Below are 16,537 nucleotides of genomic sequence, written 5' to 3'. Positions count from 1 at the left end.
GTTCCTCCATTGTTTACACTCGTGTTGGCATCTTGTATCTATTTGGTGGCGGAGCGGTTCTTCCGTCCTGTTCGTCCCAGCGCAGCCCATCCCTCTCGTCGCTCAGTGGGCGTGGTGTGAGTTGGGAAAACAAACTGCAGACACTCTACGATACTTCCTCACCCTGCATCAGTTGAGTTTCCCCGCGGCTCCTCATCAGCTGGCCGTGCGTAATTTCCCCGAGAGTCGAGTTGCGCCTTTTTTTTCTCCTCCCCGTTTTGCGCGCTGGCTGTTGCGCACAGTGCCACCGGGAGCGACCGGCAACATCTCCGACCAGCACCACTTTGACTTGATTTATTTATTTGATCAAATGGGGGGAGCAGACTGCGCCAGTGGGAGCCCAACGCCGACAGCACTTTGAACGGGCAAGCCTTCAGGAGCCGTCATGTACTAGTAGTGACGGACGGCGGGTTGTAGCGCGAGAGGAAACAACAGACACTGACAAACATGAGCGGCGGTGAAATCATCTTCCAGGGCTGGCTGAGGAAGTCACCACCGGAGAAGAAGCTCAGAAGATATGTAAGTCAATTCCACTTTCGCGTAGTTTCTCCGTGTCTGAAGAGTTCATTCTCTGTCACGTCGCTTTGTGTTGTGCACATCTGCATCTCCGATAAGTTGTGTCAAACTGAGAAAGTCCCATTGTAGCAGCAGGTGCACCCCAACCACCACCATCTGGACCGCTCCTCTCTTTTTAATGACCTACAGGAGGCACCACGTGTTATTCTGGAGGAAAAAAAACAACAGCCCCGAACATAATAAACTAGAAATGTATGTTTTACATGAACAAAAAAAGCAGTTGCCAGGTTTGACATAGCCACCCACTGTGGGGGCCAACATGGAGGTAAGCCTGTGTAATACTCGACAGCTGTCTATGATTTTGACTAGATAGCTCCCAGACACAAACTGCCACTTGGCTTTATCCGATCATGATGAGGTAATTTCTAATGAAGCATTGGTGTGGCCAATTTTCATGGCAGCCAAGCCAACTCATGTCACAACAACAGTGAGAACTGCAGATAGCCCTTTGAGAGCCTTGATGAGGCTCCATGGGCCAAAAGCTGCTCCAGTCTCCTGCTGGGTGCCGGGGCAAAGGGGAATGGCAACAAATCGGATAATAGGATTTATGGCGGCAGATAGAACCATGAGACAATCTCCTATAAATACAGCTGTCCACTGTTTATGTATGGTGTTGCACTGCTGGGCCTTCTCCGTGTTCCTACTAGCTGACTTTGCCATGATGTCATCTCACTGTTTTCATCTGGAAATCCATCCTCGAATGTCCTCAAATGTAGCCCCCCCCCCCCCCCCCCCCCCATTTCACCTCCATTGTCCTGTCATTTCCTCATTGTCTTCCACTTAAAGCTGGCTAATGTTTACACAGAGACCACCGTGGTCCGTATGGAACGGCAGCTGCAATGGCACAGAGGAAAAAAAACGTGCTTAGTTCATAGCAGTACTGTATAAACAACGAGAAAAAAAAGGCATAATAATGGCCTTCCTCAGGCAAGAGAGAGGAGGGAACAGCCTCTCAGCCCTTCCTACCGTGCTTCTCACCCTGAGCAATAACCTATAAGCAACTGCACACACACACACACACTGCCAGAAAACAGTGTCATGAGATGGAGTGTCCAGAGCAGGCATACTTGTGAATGCGATAATCGGCCCATCTCAAATTCCTTCCACTTAAAGTCAGGCTAGGGACAATCGGGGCCATTTACTCAGCAGTATTGCTGTCATCTGACATAGTTGACGTCGTAATGGAGAGGGATATTTTCAGATACTACTTTCACATACTGGCAGACATTCCAGCCCGAAGGTGTGTTTCCCAAGAGAACACGGTGGCAAGTTTGATAGGTCATTAAATCGGAATGAGCGGAGGAGTTTCAGGGCTGTAACTGCCAAGTTGATCGCTACACTTCGTACTGTCGTGCCTCTTTTTTGTCTTTTTAGGAGATCATTTGCAACGAGGGAAAAATGTTTTAATCCTTACCAACACTTGTCCTGTCAATATTCCACCCCTTTGTACAGCGAAGTCCTCCTTTAACCAGACGTGGTCTGTGTTTTGTTAATCAGTAGTTAGTCGTTGAAATGATTTGTCATTGTATTTTTAAAATACAACTTCTGTGACCTTCCACGGATGGTTTGGGAAAAATGTGGCACCCAGCATGTCCCAGTGCAGCGTTAGGAGAGACTAAAAACTGGTACTACCACATGCAAATGGTATGCAAAATCAGGGAGCAAAAACACTTGTGGCAGTTGAAGCCTGGATGCAACTGCGGGGGGAAAAAAGACAGGAGACAACACGCCTGTGCTCAGTAACGCGCATGACTAGTCCTGGTTAAATGCTAATTGTTTAAAACTGCTATTAACTCTCAGCAGTGACTCATTCTTTCTACAACAGCGCCCTGTTGCACAAACACATGATGAGCACAAACTTGCTGTGTCCCCCCCCTCCGCCCCCCCCCTCACACCATGTGACAGCGCCACTGGAGACGCGTGTATAGTCACTTTTCACACACGCTGCTTCTCCACAAGGAGTAACAGTCACGCTCTGGTGTCTCAGTGCTGCCGAATGAATCACTTGGACGGGGTTTATCTCTTCTCGGGGGCCGGGCCGATGGGGGCTTCCAGAGGTGGGCAGTGTTTTAAGGACAAGTGGGAGTGGCCTAAGTGCTTTTGTTGAATAATGTCCAGAATAAGCAGAAGGAACATGAAAACAACTGACTGATCCAGCGCTTACTCAGTGCCTCTTGCAGTGTTCTGTTATTGTTCAAATAGGCTTCGCCATGCCTGCTACATTAACCCCCAAACCACCTTTTATTTGACTTGTAATAAACAAAAGAAATCCTTAGTCCTACCCCTTCGGGACATCCAATGTTGACATATGCATAAGAAGTCCTCCAAAGGATTCATGTACGTCTGAATCATACTTTGCCGGCACAATATGAATCATACATGCGACGTGTCACACTGTAAACAGTTTGATTCCTGTTCTCAGGTCGGGATCAAGCTACTGTTGGCTAAACCTTCCCGTCTGCCCGTTGCTGTATCTGTAATCACAAACGTGTCTGTTCACATACAGCATTGCCACATTCCAGACAGATCATATCGGCGAGGTGATAGCTGTTGCTTCTGCTGTCTCCCGCCGCCAGTTTCTAAGGGCTTTACCGCCTTGCCCATGTGGATGGTACATCCGAGGGGGGGGGGGGTGTCGGCGGGTTTTTCAAGGCAGACACAGCAGAGCAGCAGCCGCCTGTGTCCCACTGTCAGCTGCCGGGTCTGCTGTTGTTTTGCAGAGGGGCTTTGGGAAGTCCTTGCCCTCAGAGGTCAACGGAGAACGCCTCCCAGTTCCTGCTTTGACAGACACCCAGCGCTCACAGACATTTTCCTTGTTTCACTTTATCTGTGGGCCCTCAAATGGGCCTTTCCCCCAGAAGCTACACAAATGGGGTACGATGAGACAGACTGCAGTATTAAAGTCAGATTAGTTTATCGTTATGGGATACGTTCGCCTACCGGGATTGAGATAAGGAACCTCCGATCATTTTCATTATTGGTTGATCTGTTGATTGTTTTAACTTCATTTGGTGCCTTAACTGAGGTTAGTAAGTACATATTACAATTTCCCAGAGGCAAAGGTGACGTCAAATTACATGTTTGGTGAAACCAACAGTCCGATTCTAAAAAGCAGCATGTTTCCACATTTAAGAAGCTGAACACAGGGAACGCTTGGAAGTTTTTCTTGTTCGTAACTATTAATCTCTTTGAGAAAATTGTTGTTGATACATTATAAATGGATCAACTTGGTAGTCCTTCAGCAGGGCATTGACAATCGTCATTGACATTCGTGACAAATTAAAGGTGCCTTATATTTACATTAGATGCATCATGATTTCCTCTCAATGGCTCTTAAGATGGTGACTGCTGAGCCGGCAGGTAACGGCTAACGGTGCTAACAGCGCTAACCGAGCAAACAACGGCGAAAGTGCTGACAGAGCTTATAGTGTTAACCTGAGGGAAAACCGATGGGTGGGTGCAACTTCTGCGAAGCCGGCGTCGGTTGTGACGACGTTATCAGCTATAACCGCCGTACGAGGGCAGTGCAGAGCGGCGACCGTGAGCGGGCCAGTAAAGGCACACGCGGCTCTGTCAACAAAGCAAAGAGAAGCCCGGATAACAACACACACTGAGGGAGACGTCACTCCACCATATCTTTACATTGCTGCTCTATTAATGCTCTGAATCCCGTATAGAGAACCTCTTGTGCCTAAAAGTCACAATTGTTTGTCTCAAAATTACACTTTCTCAACTTTTTCTTCTCCAACCCCAAGTGCATCCATTTTCTTTTTTACATTCATTGTGAAAAATCCCCGGGTGGCCTTGTTTGAACCTTTGTCATAATATCCTGTCCTTTGCCATGAACTGTGGTTTAGACTGTGTTTTCTGCACAAAACTTAACTATTGCACCACTAGCAGATGTCAGACTTCCTTTGGATGGTACCTACAGGAAGTGTCCCATCACGCCTCTACAAGCTGAGCTGAAAATACTGCCGTTCTGAAGGGAATTAGATCCCATTGATTTTTCACTTGTGATTTGGACCAGCAGTGAGAATGTTTGTACTTATTTGCCGCACTCTCAGAAAGTACACTATCACAGCGGTGATGGTTTTAAATAATGGCGCTTAAAACTCTAACACACCTAAGTGTACCATTTGGATTGTTCCACTGTCAGGTTTTACTTCAGTAGAAATCTAGTTTCTGCACTGTTGATTGGATCCAAACACAAACTCATACAGGGATCATGCTACCAGCTCGTACATGTGCCGGTAACTTACATGTCTTATGACTGTCATTAGATTGACCTTCTGAAGCAAATGGGCTTTGCCGTTGTGATGTCAGTTAGTAGAAATACGTTTGGAGCCTCCCACTCAGTAAAGCGGCATAGAGGGACATAAAAGTGAGATTGGCACAAAAAGAAAAAGCAGTTTATGTTTGAAAATATGAATACCAGTGCTGCCATTTGAACTTTCAGTGCGAGATGCTTGCTTTGGTGTTGCAGTGTGTGGCTTGAAAAAAAAAGAAAAGGCAGTTGACAGCTATTTCTTTTTCTATTTCTATTTACCCAGGGACGGGTGACTTAGCACACTTGCTCTTCTTGACCGGCTCCCTGCTTTGCAGTCAAAACAGCCTCTAAAGCCTCGCCTTTCTGCCGCCCCCGAGAAACTCTGTTTGAGCTGGTTCAGCGTGCTGTAGATGCACCATGATAGTAGCTGGTGAGGTGCAGGAAACTCCCTGTGTTTATTAAAATAAACATACTTTTAATTAGTGCATGCAACAATGTGAATTACTGCAACACCTATCTTCCATTCAAATGCCATAATGACCATCAATTTGAATTATGTTGAAATAGGAAGTAGTCTGTGTGTTCATGATGTAACAATGATATGATGATATTTATACACGGGTTCCGGCAAGCGTAACCTTAGCTGGCGGCTATTTTCTTCCTGGCAACATGTTAATGTTTGTGAAGTAGGACTGTGAATATTGTCTTGCTTTGTCATATAGTGTGTAATTTGTGTACTGTATATTTTTAAAATCCTTTACACATCGGGGTTGTGATGCCACTCGCGACAAGGAAGTAGAGCTTTTATGGAGTGATTTTCTGTGGAAATAATCTATTTTAACAGTATGTTGGAGCTCTAAAATACATCCACCTACACATTCTCTCTTTTAATAGTACAAACATGTTTTGAGACATGTGAGATTAGTGTGACAGAATAATTGAGGGAAGTTGTCAGTGTGAAAGATTTCTGACCAGATTGTTAACAGGTGATCCTCCTCTCATGGAAAACACGGCACACACAATGAATTGCAATGAAATTGTCTAAATGATCACGCAATTCAGGATATCGGCCAACAGTTTGATAGCATGCGTCCCCTGAAAACGTGTCTTATGCACTTTAAAAGTGACCCTACTATTTGAACGTGCTCATAACCCTTAGACACGTTGTTCCTAAGTGAAGTGGGAGTTGACAGTCATTTTAACCGGCCATGGGTACTGTAGGATATATGATTTTAACACTAGCAGCTGTAAATATGCTAAAATGTGAGCGTTAGGATGTGTTGTCTCTCTGTTTCATGTGGAACACTTGCCTTTGGGTGATAGTTTGTAGGAGCTGGAAATGTGAAAGCAAAGTGTGGTTGTGGTCTAGGTAAAAACCAGCTACTAGCCCGCAGATGTTTTTCTGTACAGCAGTGATGATTAATTTGATTCAGGAAACAGTGATGAAGTGGAACATGTTTTTTTTTATGTATTCAGCCAAGCTGATGAAAGTGAAGTGCATCTCTGTCATTTGAATATTTGATCAGTTATCTCCTTTAAGGCTTACGTTCTGTGTACCTCTAATACCGACATAGTTTAGTTTTCGGGATTATTCTTTCTCCAGACTGTGATGAGTCATTGCAGTTCAGTTGTAGGAACTGAACTTCCCTACAACTAAAGCTCAGATAGAAATACACAATGAGTAATGTAGCCAGTGCACAAATACAGAGTTCACTAGAACGCAGTGAGATGAAATAAGACAATGTAATAAGTGGTTCAGATCACTGACGTGTGTCTAAGGCTTTCAGATGACGTTATGCACAATCATTAATGCATTTCACCAATAATCGTTTTAGCAAATCAATGTGATAGTTTCACTCATAATAAATGATCAGCTCAGCTAAATATATACTCTGTTATTATGTTTATTAGGCTATTTTATGGTGTTATTCAGACATTTCATTCATTTGGTATCAGCATGTTCCAGAAAACATGGAGTGCTCCGCTATGCAGTGATGTGTTATTTGTTTACAGAAATGGCAGCATGGCAAGTGACAATTTGTGTAGACAAAGACACACCACGGCACTGGGGAACATTGTGTTTTTTTGCAATATGTGCTTACCGAAAGAATACCATTTCTGAATGGCAAAACACAGTGTTTACATGGCCAGAAGAGCCAATGACAAAGGAGATACTTAGCTGAGCTGATGATTTATCACGACGAAAACATCTATGGATTCCGCCATATGCAACCCAAATTATTAGCTGCAGTTAGTTTCCTTTAATGATAAGTTACAAAGTGATCAATTTAAGTGTTGGAAAAATGTATATGTTCATTAAATGTGCCAAATATTGATTGTACTTCATTAGCATCTCTTTGGACTAATCATAAATACTTTTGGATACAACCTTTTATATCGTATTCCATCTCACAAATTATTAACCACGAACAAGTGCATTTATTCAGTTGTCACACTCCAGATTCCAAACTGTACTCATAAGTATTGTGTGCATGAAGATATTACTAATGGCAACTACTGAAACGTGTGGGATTGTGTGTGCTGGTGCACGCAATATACTTTGCAATGGCATACAATGGCATACAAGCATCTGTGGTCGGCTTTAATGATCATGAGATGTTCAATAACATTTCTTTCCCCTTCCCGATACCAGTGTGTTTTAAAGAATCAAATACAAAGTGAAAAGCTGAGGTCAGACGTTCCCCTTGCATGCAAATGTCTCTACTCTGTGCTGTTGAAGAGACTGTGTTTTTATCCAGCGTCATTGCATCCAAAGCCACCTTGGTGCACAAGAGCCAGAGAGACCAGGAGATGCTCACGGCGCACCCTCCGCACACAGCCGTGTATGAGCCGCAGCAGATGGCAGGGGCAGCGGAAGTAACACAAAGAGTTCTGATTAAAGATAATGCTCCCCGTTAGTCAAACTGTCAGGGCGGGCTCCCGCTAAATAAGCCCAGCCTTTTGCTGATACGGAGACACGGCGAGAGATTACTCATTTTCCCTAATGATGGAAGTGTTCAACTGCAAATTGAGGCTGATTATATCTGCCGAGAGCTTTTGAGAGGTTGTTTTTCATGGGATGCGCCGCAGATTTTGCAGATCGTTGCTCCCGTGAAGTGAGTGAATAAGCACTGTGGGTACCGAAATGCAGCGTCCCTTTTTATCATCATCACACCTGTGGGATGGAGTTTTCCGTCACCGCCATATGATGACATTGTATGTGGAAATGTTGTTTCCCATAATGTCATGAAAGCGGAACGACATCAGGCCCTGCTCTAAACGCACTGAACGGGTTTCAAATCTGATGCCTTGCTCAAAAGGAGAATGTGAACTTAGCAATTGTGTGCATGAGGAAAACAGTTAAACGTTCCTACCCTGTCCGTCTTGGCCCGCTAACCTCCCACCTTCTTTATTAACACACAATAATTTATGGGCCTGTTTGGGTGTTATCTGCATGGGTTATGTCTTGCAGCTGCCAGCCTTCCAAGGTCAGTGTTTTGACTATTGGGGAAACCTGAGCAGTTTGATTTAACGGTGCTCTAATGCATCCGTTGGACTTTAAACGCCTGTAGTTTTTTATTCTCTCAGCGATTCTGTTTTACATCTTTTTCATGTTTACTTCTCCGGGCACACGGATGGGACAGAGCCGTGTCCGACCCGGGAGCATCTGGATCTCCTCACCGCTCGAAGACAGATAATGGGCCCGAAGCTGCTGAAAAAGGCAAAATGGCCACACATTGTAGGCACGCTGTTGGACTCCTGTTTCGTTTGTGACGTTGAATTTATTGGAAGTGCTCCAGAAATGTCTGTTATAAACTTTGTCTGGGACAGCTGTCTGCTTAACATCTTAGCTCCGAGCCGCGACGGGGAGCTCTGTGTAAACTGTAAGACTTCCAAGGAACGTCCCCACGCTCCCTCATGTCCATGTGTGGTTTATTTAAGCTCGCTGTTACATAAACTGATGTCACATAGGTAAATACAGGTACAGGACACCTGTCAGAGACAAAAAATAGGACAAACCTATTTTAGTGATTCTTACGGGAGGGGTGAAATGACAGAGCATCTTTCATGTTCTGCATTTCAGGGTTTTTTTGGGTCAAACTTTGAAAGCGTTGCAATGCAAATCTGAAAGGTGTTTTTGTGCGAACGTGTGAATGGCCAGGCGATATTCTTCAAATGTAACTGGGCTGCACTCCCTCACATGCGGAAACTCCCATCTGTTCCTGGAATGTGGGCTGACGTGTGACCCGCTATTGATTAGGACCACATAATCGGGGCTCTGTCGTCATTGTCTGCTGCAGCCCGTCCAGCTTTGTCCCCTCTCACCACATTAACCAGGATCACAAGTGTTCGGGCATTCGCTCACACAATAATGGCCATTCTAGCAGTCCCACCTTTTAATTAATGCGTTGCAAAGCGTTCCTTCGCTGCCGTTCTTTTGTTGTGAGTTTTTTTTTTTATTGAATTATGAAATTCTAGCCTTATTCAGGCACCAGAAGGGACAAGAAATGAAGTCATCGATGTGCTAAATATTCCTCTTTTGTTCTTCTTTAACTTTGAGAAGCTGGGAAGCAGCACCCACATAGAATAGATGTGCTATGAATGCATTACAGGGGACTCTTGTAGGAGGGCTCTGTCTGCTGTCCTCACTTAGAACCAGTAACCATTCAGGATGATAAGTGGAAAGCTGCTGCATGCTAACATATGTCAACCAGGATCATTCATTATAATGTTTGGTATGTAACCTTTTAAAACAAGGGTCACTCAAGGTCTCAGACCAAGAGAAATCAGGATTTTATATCAAAACCCAAAATGCAAAGATATTCCTAAATTCCCTGTGCATTGTCTGATTTATTAGTGAACATCATTAATGTGATTGCTCATAGAAAACAAGGGGGAGTTGCCACATAAAATGCACCTCTGCTAAGCCTTTTGATTGGTTTATCAAGTCATTTCTCATGGCACACTTACAGTCTGTGAGGCAATTAAAGAGGTGAGTGAAGAGGAATCTTGTTTTAAATGGGAATGTGGATCTTTCAGATCAATTTGAGGAGTGCCTCTGGTTTGCATGTTGCACATTTTATCTGAAGTGTGTCATGCAGTATGAAACACACACTGCTCTGGTTTTGGTCTCGACTCTGTCTCAACCTCTTTAAAGTCTTGGTCTCGTCTCGGTCTCCATACACTCTGCTCTCGGGCATGACTCGGACTCGGACTCGGTGGTCCTGACTACGACACTGCTTGAGGGATGTCAACATGTTTTTCTAGGAACTCCTTTTTCGTTTTACAAAAGAAGCTAAACTTTTGGCTATTCAAATGTTCAATATTGTCAATAAACACAACCAGCCGTAAAATAAGTTTCCCTAAATGAATTACAAGAGATCGAAGGTTGTTTATAGAGCTTCCAGATTATGTGAAAGCTCATACTGAACTGCTGGGAGTCCCCATTGGCTGCAATTAGATACCAAAGACCGCCCCCACTACTTTTTCTCCCCCTCTTAATTGTCTCCATGCTCTTCTCCCATCCCTTAGAAGCCCACCAGTGGGACCTCTGAGAACACTGATGGGACCCCTCTCACTTCACCTTGTACTATAATTAAGCAGTAATGGCCCAGCACCAGTGCATGCCGTCTCATCATGGTGTTGTTAGTGTGTGTGTGTGTGTGTGTGAGAGCTGGGCCCGAGGCCAGACTGCAGACTCCAGACTGCAGCCAAAGCATTCAGCGTCACAAGAGGCGATTCGCCCTGCCACGGCACATGCACACGACCTTTTACAAGAGCTGCTAGATGAGAGAACAGTACTCGGGCGAGGTGGCTGCGAGGCTCCGCCGCAGCTCCACAGTGCCGGTGTTTGTGCAGCTGTGCGGTGTGTGTACTGCAGCAGCAGGTAAAGCAGAGGAGTCAAAAACAACTAGCTGCTGTCTCCTCCTCTCCTGCTTTTGAAAGGTAAACAAGACTATTCTAACCCGCAACGCGAATGACATACGTGTTTGGCTTGGATGTTTGCTCACGCACATTTAAAAACATGCGGACTGATGCTTATCGGCCGGCCCTGTTGACACAGCCGGCTACTAGCCACACACCATGTTTTGCTCTGTTGCCGTAAAAGGCACACCTTGGATAATTGTTTTAGGCCACAAGCATCTCCAAGTTCGTTAGTCAGGGTTGCCAGGACAGCAGAGTGAGTTGGATACAAAGACGCGAGACTGGGCTTGTCTTTAACGATATGAGGCAAATACAGTGAACCATCACTGCGTGACTTATCAGCCGTCGCTGTGTATTTATCTCCTAAAATTGTGGTGTGAAGCCCTGGAGAACTATCAACACATACCAGACGCTCGTATCCCCTTTGTATGACTGTGTTTGTTTTCCCACAGCATCATTGTTTTGCTGCCTGCCAAAAATAGAACAAAACATGTCCACTTATCAACAGGCAAAGAGACGAAAGGAATTGGCCAGACAAACCAGTTCTGATCCTATTTATAGATGCGAACTTCGCTCAAAAGATTGTTTCGCGCAGTTTTGTTATTAAAGGTTTTTCCTTCCCCAGTCATCTGAAATAGATGCGGACGTGTTGGCCGTTGTGCTCCACTGTAGTCTCCTTGTATCTGTAGCTGGCTGCCACCAGCGCAGGACACATGAGACCATGGTGGAGCAAGGTAGGATCAAGCCTTTATGGGGTGATTGAATGAGACGGAGGGGACTAAACGCTGTGCGTTCATAGATACGGATGGCTGCTCTTCTTCTTGGAGAGCTTTAAGTGCTGGCGGGCAATATCTATTTAATTTTTTTTACAGTGTACAGTTGAGACCCTGACAATCCACATAGCAGGGTTTTAGGTATTAGGATGTTTTCACAGAGTTCTATCTTTACTGTCGTCTCATTTACAGTCAAATGTTTGTTTTGTGCTTCATGAAGTTGTGTCTTCTTTATTTTTTGCTTAGATTTGACCTTTGTTTGACTTTGATCTCTTCTGCGGAAAGAATGACAAAAGCTTCAACATGTCCAGTGTTGTCTGCAGTGTATTGCTGAAACAATAATGTATGGTATCATGTTCATTTTGGGTGTGGTTGGGTGGCTCACGACTCTCTCAGTGGTCCACTGTTAACAAGGGCAGTGGGTCTCGCTTGTCTCGCTCCCTTTATTTCTTCTCCTCCCCATAACAGTGATGCAGCTTAAACCAAAAGCTATGGGGGGGAGGGGAAAGTTGGAGAGCCGGGAGAGTTCAGCCTAGTTTTACAGCTTCAGCCCTCACTTCCCAGCGCTTAGACAGTGATCGATGGGCTTAGACATGCTCTGTAGGACAGGCGGTGGGTGGGTTAGCTCATTTTGTTGTGTCCTCCTCCCCCATGATTTACTTCACTGGGGAAGTTTGCTCAAATTTGAAAGAGTGCGTGAGAGAGAGAGAGAGAAAGAGAAAGAGAGAGAGAGACGGAGGGAAAGCTGCACTGCCAGTTGCGTGTAAAAGGGCTGATTTGAAACTGAACGCGCTTGAGACATTGCCTCTCATTTTGCATGCAACATATCTGTGAGGAGCTCAGCAGAGAGTTTGACAAAGGGAAACATTGTTCACCCCTCTCATTCAGAGCGAGCTGTAAATTAATTTGTTCTTGAATTAGGCAGCAGCTTCTCTTCCTATGGAAAATACTCGTTCTATTTTTAGTATGACAAGGCCTCCTAAATGAGTTGTCTTCCCTCGTGGTCGAGAGCTGTGGCTGTCCTGGGTTAATACGCTGGCCGCAGCTGAAGGATGCCAGGAATAACCCAGCTGTGTCGCACTGACCTCTTGGAGCTGGGCAGCGCTCCAGGTCTCAATTAAGTGATGCTCTCTCTTTCCAGAAAAGGCAATAATATTTAAATGGGGTTCGCAAGAGTTATAGCATTTTCTCTGTCAACGCTGTAATGGCACTTAACCGAAGAGCTTTGTGGACCTGGACGGGGGAAAGAAAATGTGTGCAGTGTTCCTTTAGAAGAGTGTGACGGCTGTACTGTATTTTCATGAAAAGAGAAACTTCACAGTCCAACGAAGTCATTTAGAAGGTCACTTGAGGAGTTACACTGTTGACTTCTTTGGAATCTTGTTCCCTCCCACCCGTTACCAGTGTAATCTGTATTAGTGAACATTCCCAACATCCTCTCATCGTGAGAAATGAGCCGATACAATTGCACAACTCATCAGATAGAGCTGATTGAACTTATTGTGGTAGGATGCACACAGCAGCACGGCTCTCCCTCCATTACGGTCATACTGATACTGTGTATCAGGCTGACAGAAAATAAAATGAAAAAGTCTTATACCCCCAAAACCTCAGCAGTACTTCAGCTACACACGGAAGATAAGATCACAATCTGCACATCCTGGAGAAAAAAAAAGCAAAGAGAGAAAGCAAATGTGTTGCTGTTAAAAGAACTGCTAACATGTTGAAATAGCACTTCAGTAACGTTTTGAGTGAGGATTGACGGATCTCGTCTCCAAAAATACATATACAGTATATATATATATATATATATATATAGAGAGAGAGAGAGAAATGGTCTTGCGGCAGTGTTTATTTAGGAAAAACCTGCATATGAGGTTTTAAACACAATGTTTACAGACAGGAATTGAGACGCATCCCTGTAGTTAGCATTAGCAGTGATAGTAAAAAAAGAAGAGAAGTCATCTCACGGCACCACACACTCTTTAATTGATCTGATTGATGCAGAGGCACCACAGCGATGACCACTGAGCAGAATGCAGATCACAGCTTTATGTAAAAGCACAGGCAGGTGTACCATTATTAAAGATGGATCTGTTCCATGTGTCCCAGTGTGTGTCCCAATGTGCCAGTGAGCCCATGACAGTGTGACAGACAGCCAGCATGCATGCACAGTACCGGGAATGCTGATACCGAAGCAGCTAATTCAGCCGTCATTAATTTTAGCCCTGAAATGCCTCTCAGAGGTAATAACATAAAGCGCAAGGTTGCACACATATTTCCAGCGAAAGATACAGTAGGAACACCTCTATGAAAAGCTCAAGAGAGATGCAATGCGATCCATTTTTCTGCCCTGCGTTTGTGTGTGTGTGTGTGTCTGTGTGTGTGTGGGGGGGGAGTTAGCCTTGCAGCAGCGTCTGTGTTGATGGAGAGAGAGGGGGCCTGCAGGATCCTGTGTGTCAGCAGCCTGCATGTGAGAGACATTGCCTGGCGGAAGTGCATCACTGGCAGATGTCCAAACCCCCCTTTACTCCCCCTTTCCCTTCCTGGTCTATCTTCCTCTTTTGTCTCCGAGCACAGAGAACACAGAGGCCCTTTAAGACAGCCACTGGGAAAAACATACTGTTCTTCCTTTACGCTTTTCCAGTTGACAAATACAACAGCTGTGTTGTTGGTGTAAAAAAATCGACACGCTTCATTGTAGGTTCCTCGCGTTTGCATCATAACTGGAGCGTGTGCTTCTGCCTCTCATGTGGTTATGACAAGGGGTGTTTATTTACACTCGTGGAGGACTCCAGCCCCACTGACACACGTTCATGTAGTTTTGATTGGAGCAAAGCGGTGCCATTCACCGTGCACTTCGCGTGGGAGGAGCCCGCAGTCTTGTGATGAAGTTTTTGGTGGAGGAGTTGTGCTTCTCTCTTATAGCTCACGGAGGGATATCAACACAGGAAATACGTTGGGAGGGAGTAAACACCTGCTGCCTCCAGCCCCCATCGCACAGCCTCCAACGCACAGAGCAAACCACACACAACCGCATGCGTGCCAAAGCACAGTAACCTTCTCAATAGAGCCGACTTAAGTTTCTCTGAGGTCTGTTTGATCAACAGTTAACATCACAACTGAAGTCCAGCTGTTGAGTGTGTGTTGCCACAGCAACATTCTGCATGGCATATAGTGAGAAAGTAAACTGAATCTGTAGAATTGATTTTTTTTATCAAATTCTCCCCATCAACACATGTATGATTTTGGACTTTCTGGCTCACAGGGTAGGCGTTTTCTTTGTGTGTGCCGAGGTGATGTCCTCATACCTTTTTTTTTTTTCTATGTCGTTTCCCAGGCTTGGAAGAAACGCTGGTTCATTCTCCGCAGCGGCCGCATGAGCGGTGACCCCGATGTCCTCGAGTACTACAAGAACGACCACTCCAAGAAACCCATCCGGGTCATCGACCTGCACTGCTGCGAACAGGTGGACGCCGGCCTGACCTTCAAGAGGAAGGAGTTCCAGGACAGCTTTGTGTTTGACATCAAGACCTCAGACCGCACTTTTTATCTCGTAGCCGAGACAGAGGAGGAGATGAACAAGTGGGTCCGCTCCATCTGCCAGCTGTGTGGGTTCAACCAGTCGGACGACAACCACGGTAGGAAACCCTGACCTGTCCCTCTGCCACTGTGTTGTTTATCTCTCCACCGTCTCCGCTTTTACCTCTACCAAGTTTAGTGGTTTTGTTTCAAATGAACTCATTAAAAACTCATTACAACATTTCAAATTTCAGTTACAACTTTTCAGGTTAGCTTTGGAAATCGTTCGCTCTTCTGCTACTATCTCAAATCTGAATGTTCAAACACTTAGTTGGTACGGCAGACAGTCATGCTTCCAGTGTGATAATATTTGCTGAAATGATTAGTCAATTCATGAATTTGTTGGTTAACAGAAAATGAGCGACATAATTTGGTTATCGATTCATTTTGCAAGTCATTTATCTAACAAAACTTGCCAAACACTTGCTGGCTTTGCTCTTAATTATGAATGATTATCTGCTTTTCCTTGTTTTATATCATAATAATGATGGGACTTTTTCACAAATTCTAGACATTTTATTGGCTAAATACACAATATAAACAGTATAATATGCATATACTGTATCTTTACTGACTGAATACAATGTGTTCTGTTGTCGAAGGCATATATGCCGTAGAAAACCAAATACAATAACTCCTCCCTTTTATCAGTCTCCCTCTGTGCTTTCTCATGTTATTTGGAACAGATTGCATCTTAGTTTTCACAAAAGAAATCAGCAGCAGAGGTCCAGTCACATGATATCATTGGCAATTGTGTTCTTTCCATCTTTGCTATTTGAGAGAGTGGAATAGGAACATCCCTGCCAAATAAATGGACACAGTGTCTGAGAGTGTTATTGATTTTTCTCTTCATTTGTTTTGTTAAAGAAGGGGTCCGAGCTGTTGTGTTCAGGATGATGGAAATTCTTAGTATGGGCCATTTTTAAAGTCAGCAGCAGATACAGAGGCTTAGTTTTGTGTTTTTGCCACAGCTGTGTTCTGTTTTGGTCTTTTGTGCAGGAGAAGGGCTTGTGTCACTTTCGGGGCTACCATTGATAAACCTTGAATCACGCTGGATTAAAGCGCTTCAGGCAAGACATGCGAGTGATAACACCTTTATGCAGCAGTGTTCTTATGTAAACCGGCTTCTGTCTGGGACAGAGAAGAGCAATCCTTAATTACCTGAATTGCACTCTGCTCTGATCTCAAACCATTAAACAAAACAAATGCACTGCAATTACAAGATGATGAGTCAAAACTAAAGATGGCGATACAAACACTCTTAACTCTTCTCCCTTTAATCAGCAGGGTGGTGGTCTTAAGGGTGGACTCACTCTTCAGATATTATTGTCATTCTAAGATCATCTTATGCCAGGACACTGATATAATGATAATA

At 44.6% G+C, this 16,537-nt stretch overlaps 1 protein-coding gene across 2 annotated transcripts in view; it reads left to right on the top strand.

The window, feature by feature from the left end:
• Nucleotides 1-223: 223 nt before the first annotated feature.
• The window catches only part of gab2 (GRB2-associated binding protein 2), a 33,538-nt gene continuing 17,224 nt past the window's right edge, over nucleotides 224-16,537 (top strand). For both annotated transcript variants that reach the window (XM_079165634.1, XM_079165633.1), the window contains exons 1-2: nucleotides 224-558; nucleotides 14,921-15,221. In XM_079165634.1, the coding sequence (XP_079021760.1) occupies nucleotides 487-558; nucleotides 14,921-15,221 (373 nt within the window). In that variant the 5' untranslated portion in view covers nucleotides 224-486. The remainder of the gene's footprint in view (nucleotides 559-14,920; nucleotides 15,222-16,537) is intronic.

The sequence above is a fragment of the Pholis gunnellus genome (assembly GCF_910591455.1).
Source record: "Pholis gunnellus genome assembly, chromosome: 9".
NCBI lineage: Eukaryota > Metazoa > Chordata > Actinopteri > Perciformes > Pholidae > Pholis > Pholis gunnellus.
This window is presented reverse-complemented; position numbering and strand designations above follow the sequence as displayed.